The following is a 10,608-nucleotide window of genomic DNA, read 5'->3' on the forward strand; positions in this document are numbered from 1 at the left end:
TAAAAGATCGTTGAATAAAGATATATAATATTTATATGACACAACACAAAAAGCGGTATCAACTCCCATTTATTAAAAAATAACTTTATTTTTAATGATCCACGATATTGCTAGAAATCTTAACCAGGCGTTTTAAAATTTTAAATATAACGATGTTTAGTAGCACTTATAATCGTGTGAATATATACTACATTTTTAAAAGTCTGCGGCTTCGTAGATTTTTACGACGCGACGCCGCAACGCAGTGTTGTGGCCTCGCCCAAAGTAGAAATTAGGATTGTTTATCATCTTTGTTATTATTAGATAAATTATCAAAGCTATTAAAATATATATCTTAATATTAGTTACGTAAAAACTATGGAAATTTTTAAACGACTGTTATACACTTAAGTTTACATAGTTAGCTTTCCACCCGGCTTCGCCCGCGTTTTCAAAGAAAACCCCGCATAGTTCCCGTTCCCGTGGGATTTCCGGGGTAAAATCTATCGTAAATGTTAATCCAAGTTACCATCTATATGTGTGCTAAATTTCATTGTATTTGCGTGAAAGATTAACAAACATACATACATATTACATACACATACACATCCATTCTCACAAACTTTCGCATTTATAATATTAGTAGGAAGGATAGGATAGGATATAATACTATATTACTATTATATTTTGAATATGGATAAAACCTTAGGTACTTATTTTTTTATCATACAATACAACTAACAGCATGTTAATCCTTTAATTCTTTGGTTCCATTCCATTAATAATTTGACAGTTTTATCTGTTTGCGGATTTTATCACAGAAGTTAATGAGACGAAACGTTTAATTAACTATAGGTTTTGATCGCAACCTTTGATAACGGAATTGTAGTCTAAATATCTATCTATCTATATTATTTTATTTATAGGAAACCAAAACAAAAACAACAAATATTAATTATATAGGTTATATTAAACTATACAATGTACGAAATACACAAAAGTCATACATAATCTTCTATGTCATATATAAACGTTATCAGCCAAATTCGACAAGAGATTTATCGTGGTACAAATTTTACAATGCCACCGTTGGCAGGCGCTAGAATTACGCTGTATGGATCGCTTTCCACCTTATAAGGGCTTGCAGGTTCCAATTTGTATTTATGTAATAGCTGAGCCAAAGCTGTTCGCAATTGCATCATTCCATATCGCTTTCCTGTAAACAATAATTTTTCGATTATATAAAAAGATACTTAAATTTGTAATGAAACATTGTTTTTAACAGTATTAATTGATTGATTACTAAATCACAAAAATTATGTAATAATGTCAAACAGTCTAATTAATTACATCATTGCTGATAAATGGGATGATCGTGCGTTAGGTACTGTAGTCACGTTCACGCACGCTTAAATTAACTTTGTTTTGTGTGAAATGATAACAGGCTAATTATTTTACCTATACAAAACCGAGGTCCTTCTCCGAAAGGCAAGAAGGTAAATTGAAGATTATCATTGTCGGACGACGCGTTCATTCTCTCGGGACGCCACTTTTCAGGTTCAGGGAATATCTTTTCGTCATAATGTATTGCGACTATATTTACAAATACTGGTATGCCTTTTTCAATTGTAACGTCATCGTCAAGTTTATACTCCTTATTACATTTTCTATCCAGGTGAGGAACTGGTGGATATTTACGTAGTGTTTCTGAAAAATAATCGAATATAAGTTAAACAATTACCAAAGCTATCTAAGTACCAAATAATAAAAAGGACGAATAAAATACAAGACATACCATGAAGGCAGGAAGATAAATATTTCAATTGCATTAGTTCATCATACTCTAAAATGTCTTTTCCAGTTGTTTTATGCGCTTCGTCGATCTCTTTGAATAACTTTTCCTGCAGGCGGGAAAAAGTAAGCGATTATTTTAAATTTCATGCCACAGTGGCAGTTATTTTATAGTGCTATTATAAATTTACCTGTTCTTCAGGGTGGTATGCAAGTTCGTGAAGGCAGTAAGAAAGTGTGGTTGAAGAAGTTTCAATAGAGCCTAGTATAAATATAGCAACTTGTGCTAACATCAAGTCGTCAGCCAATTCTGAAAATGTAGGTATGTAAGTACTAGAGTCACCACAATATGTAACTATATTATATGTTTGGTGAGTAATATTTGAGATGAAATTATTGTTTAAAAAAGAATACAATTTTGTGATATGAAAGTGATTTATAATAATTAATGTGAAGTGGAAAATTGTAAAATAATATCCTTACGAGTTCCTGTGTTCGCGGGAAGTTTGAGGTTCTCCTTTAATTTCAGCAAATGATTAACGAGATCCTTATCGCTGTCCGTTCCCTTTGATTTACGTTCGTTGACGACATTCCAAAATATTTCTTTAATATAATTAGAAGCGACAACTGAGAAGAACTTTAATCTGTAATTAAATTATTACATTTACATCACTACATTAAACAGATTAGTTCATGTTATAATGATCACAAGATTTTTTTTAACTGTTAAACAAATCGAATAAAATTAATTCGAAGAAAGTAAATTTATTTAAAAAAATCAAGGAAATATGTATTTATTTTTGTTTGCTACGGACTCAACGTTGACGTCAATAACTTCTATTAAAATCTGTAAATATTTTTTTCCACTGTTTCTTCTTTTTTAATTGTTTAATTATAGAATCTTATTATTATAAGAATTAACGAGTATACCTTCGTAGGTAGGCATTGAATAGACTTTATACTATTATATTTCTATAAAAATTAATTCCCAAGAGTACCTTACGTACATCATGTGAACATGAGGACATTTAATTTTGATGTTATGGGGAAATATTTTCAATTATTTTTTATAATATTCTAAGGGCTAATTTTTCATTCCTTGATTAAAACTTATTCGTCGAATAATGTATAAAACTACCATTTTAAAAACGTAGATATTCTAATTGCCCGTATACGTGACATTTTAATATTATCGTGTAATACTTTATTGGACGGATAAGTTTTAACAAAGCATTAAAAAATCGGCCCTTCGTTCATTTGAACCGAATAAACATAACATACCTTAACAAGCATGCAATTGCGGGCATGAAAAATATCATGGCGAACTCCAGACCACGCCAAAAGTTAAATTTCACCATGTGGCTAGTAATTACCCATAAAGGCGAGAGATGGTCGTTGAGCGCGCTCACCCTTATTCCGAAAACGGTATATGCCACTGTGTCTGATGTGTACATTGAAAACAGTTCCTAGATAAATAGGAAGAACTTTATTCGTAATACAGTCAGTAACAAAGGGTCAGTACGATATCAATACCGGAAATAATACCAGACACTAAAATAAATTCTATTTGGACTCTGTTATACAATATTCCATTTCACAATTTCACAGAATATGGCTTGATTTTTGTACTAGGGATGAAATTTTTTTACGAGAGCCATTCAATATGTACCAATCCAATACATATTTTAAGTGTTATGTTAAGTAATAACTTCCATCCATTTTAATATGAACTTACAAGTAGAGCTTTAAATGACATAATATGATGGACATATGTATTGTTTCCTTAAACAATACATCCATTGTGTATTGTATAAGGAAACTAATCTCTCGTCCAACCTAATTTGTATTTATATAATAAAATTTATACTTTACCTTTAAGTTTACTCTTTTATTTTCCTTAATGTAATGTTTTTCAATCCTGTTGACTAGCTGCGTTGAGTTGATATTCATCAGTTCTGTGATCTTCTTCAAACGTAACGATGTAAACATGGGTGATAGTTCGTGTCTCATAGCTGACCATATTGGATTCTAAATTAAGATAGGTTCATAAAAATAAATATTAGGTAGTACCATAGTTTATAATATTCCGTTTTTAAACTTATTTCATTCATTGGAAATTATTTTGCCGGCAAAATCTACGCTAAAAGAGCCTCGCACCGCGGGAAAGTTAGTTATTCATGAAGTTTTAGAATTTTTGATAGAAGATAATAACAAACATTTCACATTAATTGAAATGTTTTCTTTGTCTGTTAAATTCGAGATAATTAAATAGCGCCTGTCATCCCCTGTTGGGATTGGCATAATTGCTTTAACGGGAATAGCAAGTCAATCAAACTGCATAATTTATAGAAACAATTTGACTTACCTTCACGGTGAAGAGGTTTAACGAACCCAGAGGATCCGAATATCCGGAGTATATAAATCTGTCTTGAAAGTATTCATGGTCTTTCACTAGAACCCGTCTCGCCAGTTCCGGCGTATTCACAAAGAGAACGGGCTTCCAAGTAAAAAATGCTCCCACATACTCTCTTGGATACTTTTCTTTTAACGCGAAAAGAAAGTCAAAAAAACTTTTTCTCATAATAAATCCTAGGTTACCGAGGGGAAATGTTGGCTCGTCATAAATAATACCGCGATCTTTCCAGTACTGAAATTTTCGATAAACAAACAAAACAAATGCAGCTGTAGCGAACACTGTTATATATAATAACCACTGGAGTATTAAACTTAACATGCTGACGTCCATTTTCCTCAAGGGACCGTTCTGTAATGCGCTACTGGCTTTGCTTACGACCGGCTTTTAATGTATATCATTAAATAATGTTTATCATTAATATCAGACCACCCATATTTGTTATTGAATAATAAATTTGGCATTTGCTATTGATGCGTTAATTTTCAGATAATTATAGTTTATCGGTTAAGGTAAGAGTGATTTAGACAGATTGAGTATTCCGTCTTTACCTTTTATTGTAATTTTCTGCCTATATTCTGGTGCAAAATTTCATAGTCTGGTGTAGTGGTTGTAAATACGGCTGCAATGGTTAGGTGTTAGATCCTGCGTTAGATTTCCAATTTGGACACCCATATGTGTGCCTTTTTCTACGAGTTAAATAGTTATATATTCATCTTTAGTCGGAATAAATAATGGAATGCTTGTGCATGCAATGTAATAAAGCTTTTTGATAAAATAACAGACATTTTGCTTCAAATATACACAGGCCCATCATAAATGATTAACAAAAATAGGCTAACAATGACCGGTTATTATAAATCACTTATCATTGAGTAGTCTGTATACAGTGTGATTGGTGACCTGTGTTGGTGACATAGTGATCACCATGTAATCACATGATCTTAGGTTATTCGCATCAAAGAAAAATGTGTATCTATTTTATTTGTTCTAATAGTGACACCATTTATTTATGTTGATTTTTTGTAATACCTTTCTTTTTAGTTTTGCGCCAAATAATAAAGGGTCTTTCATTTAGCACGGATAGATGTTTTCGGCCTGTGGTGGCTACCTCCTGTGAGTGACATCTATCAAAAATATATTTTTATGTTCAGCCAATTATGCCATTTTACTGTGCCAAGTTACAAAAAGAAAAATTAGGTACAAATGATAAAATTTTACGATTACAATAAATGTCCGTTAAAACAAATGCTTTTCGTCTATTTCACAGTGACGTGGTGTGTTCCCCTTCGCAGCTCTCTCTTGCAGGTTTGGTGGGGAAATTGTATACTATTGATTGGGACAATAATAAGCCAATACATGAACGTTCAAGGAATGCAACAATGGCGGAGAATATTGCCGCAGTCCATGGATATTCACAGCAGAACCTGAGGCAGGTGATTTCTTGCCGTGCCTTAGAACTTACGCTTCAAATTAGCGATTATTAGGTTGTTACACATTTTTTTGTAGGATTTCTTGAAGTTGCAGATCTAAAGAGGTAATCCACAATCGACTGATGCTGTTACACAGCCAACAGGCCAATGATGAAATTCAACAAGATCTCACCACTTTTTCCGTGAAATTGACTCAAAAAAACGTACATGATATGACACTTAATTTGATCATAAAATTTTATCATTTGTGCCCTATGTTTTTTCTTGTAACTTGGCATAGTAAAATGGCATAATTGGCTGAACAATAATATATATTTTTGATAGATGTCACTCACAGGAGGTGGCCAGCACAGGCTGAAAACATGCTTCGGCCGTGCTTAATGAAAAACCCTTTATATGCCATCGTATTTTGTATTACGCATTCAATCTTTAGTTATTTAATTCTACAGGGTGACTGGTAATTTGACGTGATTCTTCAAAGGGGTTATACTAGAGGTCATTTGCAACAAATTAAGTCCAGTTAACCAGGGGTCAAAAATGGATGGTTATTGAGAGCTATGACGGATTTTGATATGAAAATTTTCTGCCTTTTTACCAAAAACTACTACACTGTTAACATTCAATTGATATTTTTTTGAAAGCCGAAGAATGAGCGATCAGTTAAAAAAAAACTTGCCCAAAACTTGCATCACCTCAAAAAGAAAAGGGTCGTAGCACAATAACTATCCATTTTTGACCCCTGGTTAGCTGGACTTAATTTTTTGCAAATGACCTCTAGTATAATCCCTTTGAAGGATCACGTCGAATTACCAGTCACCCTGTATACAGGGTGTCCCACTGTTGGTATACCAAGCTCAAAGGAGGTTATAGTTTTGCCTACGCTGAGTACGTAAAAATTACTTAAAAAATTCCAGACGCATTTTTTTTTCCAAATAGATGAATTCTTAAAACTCTATGTGTACCCTAAGAAGCAGCCCGCCCATTTTTGCCACTAGCACGTGAGCTATCGTTTAAGATTATGTTTTCATAGACAAAAAGCTCACATTAGAGAAGCGGTATATGACGGCTGCGCGAAGCTAGAGAAGAAAACATGGATTTTCAGGAAAAATTTATCAAAAATTTTTTGATGTAATTTTGTTGTCTATGTATTTTTTACGTGATCAGTGTATGCAAAACTACACGTCCCTTCGCGCTTAGTATACCAATGGTGGGACACCCTGTATATGTATTATATTTAGAAAGTAAACTTACTTACCAATTTTTTCATAATACTGAAGTTAGCTGTCAGGTGTAAATTTTAAAATTTTTTATCACAAATTAATTACAGTAAACAAATGCTTCTAAAAATTTTCATTTGTAATTTGAATTAATTTTCACATGTGAAATTTTTGAATTAATTTTTTGAAGTGAAACTTCTTTACGGAGTTGGAAAAAAATTTAGTGTAACATTCAGATTTTGTTACGCGTGACATTTTTCCGTTACGCGCCATCTTTTTCTTATCCCTACCACGCGTGATTCGACGTATTTCTGTAAAGTTGCATATAGTAAATTATTTTTTGAAAAATAAGGTCATAAAGAAGTTTCACTTCTTTCGTGTGTGCACTAGTACACGCACACATTTTTTTATAATAATTTAATTGCCATTTAATTTCATGAATATTTTTAGTCTGTCAACTTTAGTGTCATATTATTTTGTCATCCATCGCACAGATAGCACTATTTACAAAAATCGATTTAAATTGTGTAATTCTTATAATCGATTTATTAAAAATCGATGTTTACCATGAATGAAATCGATTATAAAAAATCGACAATGGAAAAAAAATAATCGATTAAAGTAATAATCGATTATTTATTCACTTCCCTATCTCCATACCAAATTTCATGCAAATTGGTTCAGTAGTTTAGGCGTGATTGAGTAACAGACAGACAGACAGAGTTACTTTCGCATTTATAATATAAGTATGGATTTAAATTACATTATTTAAATTGCCAATTGAGTAACAAAACAATACAACTTATTTCTTTTCTATCGCCCGTATCGGTATGTGGGGCAGAGGGTGTCCACAGAGTCCACTGTGCGCCCGGCGCGGCGCCGTCATCACGCGCGCTCTTCAGTTTCGGCCATGTCAACCCAATCGCCTTGGCTTCCGGTGCCACTGTTCGTCGCTAGGATTATTTGGGACGGCCACGCTTCTTTTTTCCTTGTGGAGTCCATTCCAGGGTTTTTCTGGTTATATGTGAGGTGTTCCTTCTTAAGAGTGTGGCCAATCCATGTCCATTTGCGGCGTAAAATTTGGAGGAAATTTTACGCCGAATGTTCCATGTATAACAACGTTTGATTTAATTTAGTCATAACGTCATCATCATTAGAGCATCGGGTATTTCAATCGAACGCGCGGTGGAAGTAAATAATATGTATAATATTATTTTCCTTGTAGATTTTATCCTCATAATTATTAAAGCTTACCTACTTGTGATTAGGAAAACGTATTTGTCTCTACTCAATTTTTTCTGTTAGACTCAATTATTTCTGAGTAATACCTACTCACTCAGAATCTATATTAACTTAAAATTCGATTCACAAAGTTACCAAATCAACAATATCGTTGTCTTCCTGGGACTAAATACTCAGAAAAAAATAATGAACTTGTTAATAAGCTCATTACCCGACTACGGCAAAGCAAAAGGAGGGTTATGATTTTGACAGGCTATATATGTATGTATGTATGTATGTATGTATGTATGTATGTATGTATGTATGTATATATGTATGTATGTATGTTCATCTGTTCCCTCGTAACTTCTAAACTACTTATCAGAATTCGACAAATGACATATCATTAGAAGCGTCTTAATTGTCCGCTGGTTATAGGCTATATGGGGTTTCACAAAATTTAATGTGGCGCCCTCTAGCGGACAAAACATACAGAGTAAAAAAATAAAGTTAAGATAAATATGCCGTGTTTGGTATCATTTGAAAGCTTTTTACTTGCACATTTTGAATATACATATATATATATATATATATATATATATATATATATTTACATCATACAATCTTTTTGGCGTCATGCACGTCGTGCATCATTACGACGTCCCCCAGTTTCGCTTGCTTTTTTTAACATGTCTTAATGAATATTGCTTAGTTTTTCAATAGCCAGCTCCGTGGGGTACGTCATTTTCGGATAATTAAATTTTTCGCGATATTCTTCTTGCGTTCGTGCCGCAACATTTTTGAGCCCCGAACCATGGTCATAAATTATAGGCGTCCTGGATATATTGATCGTGATTTACCTATTGCATCGACTATCTAGCGTCCTCATAGCATGAACGGCATTTGTGAGTGCGACGTTGCCAGATTTCGGTTTACTATCTCTTTCTTTTATTAAAGCTTGTCTTTTCATTTATACCAATTTCGTAAGATCTATACATATACGGATGCAACTTATTTTTATATCATTTATTATTATCTATCTACACGTATTAGTAACAATGGATTTTGATAAAGTTTAGTACACAAATACTTTATAATAAGATAAAGAAAATTAAGCTCCTGTCTGTAATTTTTACATGAAAAATCGCAGGTAGGTAGTTGCTAAAATAACAAGCATATAAATATGTACATGTTTATATCTAGTCTATTTTTTTATAAATTTCAGACAAGTAGGTAGGTAATAACTTCATTTGTGGGTCAATAAAAAATATATAGGTATGATAAAATCAGGATTGTATCCTACCTAAGCCTGAACCAATATTATATATGGACGTCAAATATTATATACGGACGCCTAATAGCTATATACGGACGTTCAATTACCTACTTGTAAAAATACGGCACTATTTGAGGCAGTAGGTACTGTTTGGCTACAAGCTACTGTATGATGGAAATACTGTTACCAATCGTGTTGCACCACTTGCACCATTTTGGATTATTCCCATTTGTCCCCACAGATTAATAATAAGAAATATTTTTAATCAACTTCTCGTGACGTTCCTGGTGGAGAATATCCCACTAGATTTGAATTGAACATTCGTATACCTATAGCAATTGGACGTCCGTATATAGCTATTGAGCGTCCGTATATAGCTATTGAGCGTCCGTATATAGCTATCGGGCGTCCGTATAAAGCTATTTTACGTACGTTCAATATAAACATATTAGTATGTTGTTATATTAACTGAAAGTTACGTTCGTGGTCTTTTCGCTTTAAATCTTATGGCTTATAAAGAATTTCACCCACGATAAACATTACTGTTCCGCTACCGTCGCTTAAATTTCCTCCAATTTGGTAACATTTTTCATTACTGCTCGACTCCTATTAGCTTTAGCGTGATATTATATAGCTTATAGACTTCCTCAATAAATGAGCTAACCAACACTGAAAGAATCAAATCAATCAAATCGTACTAGTAGTTCCTGAGATTAGCGCGTTCGACCAAACAAACGAACTCTTATGCCCCGTAGGTGAGGTGGCTTGATAATATGTAGTGAATAGCCTGACCCGACCTCTTAGTAATATTTATGCAAAATTTCAAGTAAATCCATGCAGTAGTTTTTGAGTTTATCCCGGACGTACATACAGACAAAAATTCTAAAAACTATATTTTTGGCTTCTATATCGATTGTAGATCACGCCTCAAGTATTCTTTTAAAAAAATATTCAATGTACAGTTTTGACTTTCCTACGATTTTATTATAAAATAAAATAAATGAAATAAAAAAAACAATTGTTTTATTTCAGGCATGTAAATCCCATATGTATAGCTATTGGATTAGTGTTATTATATGTATAGATATGGATTTACTAAACATTTTTGGCAGCTTTATCATCGTGTTTTGATTTACACTCGGGACTCGGGAGGCGAGTCGTGGGTACACGAACAAATTATTCTTGTACCCGAGAGCCGTGTGGCGGGCACTCATATTGTTAGTACGTATGTATTTAATCTACAGTTTATAATTATTTATACGGGGTAACCCATATTAG

General features: G+C 33.1%; 1 protein-coding gene across 1 annotated transcript; it reads right to left on the reverse strand.

Moving 5' to 3' along the window:
• Positions 1-930: 930 nt before the first annotated feature.
• Positions 931-4,548, reverse strand: LOC149489646 (cytochrome P450 6k1-like). The gene is made up of 8 exons (XM_089714329.1): positions 4,136-4,548; positions 3,643-3,798; positions 3,052-3,236; positions 2,254-2,414; positions 1,962-2,080; positions 1,775-1,880; positions 1,438-1,686; positions 931-1,195 (listed from the first exon to the last, which is right to left on the reverse strand). The coding sequence occupies exons 1-8, from the start codon at positions 4,514-4,516 to the stop codon at positions 1,038-1,040; spliced, it is 1,515 nt and encodes a 504-aa protein (XP_089570455.1). The 5' UTR covers positions 4,517-4,548; the 3' UTR covers positions 931-1,037.
• Between the last annotated feature and the right edge of the window lie 6,060 nt (positions 4,549-10,608).

Source organism: Colias philodice, chromosome 3, assembly GCF_061535455.1.
Source record: "Colias philodice isolate Cphi_HAF_F1 chromosome 3, ilColPhil1 Martin Lab GWU primary, whole genome shotgun sequence".
NCBI classification, from domain to species: Eukaryota; Metazoa; Arthropoda; class Insecta; order Lepidoptera; family Pieridae; genus Colias; species Colias philodice.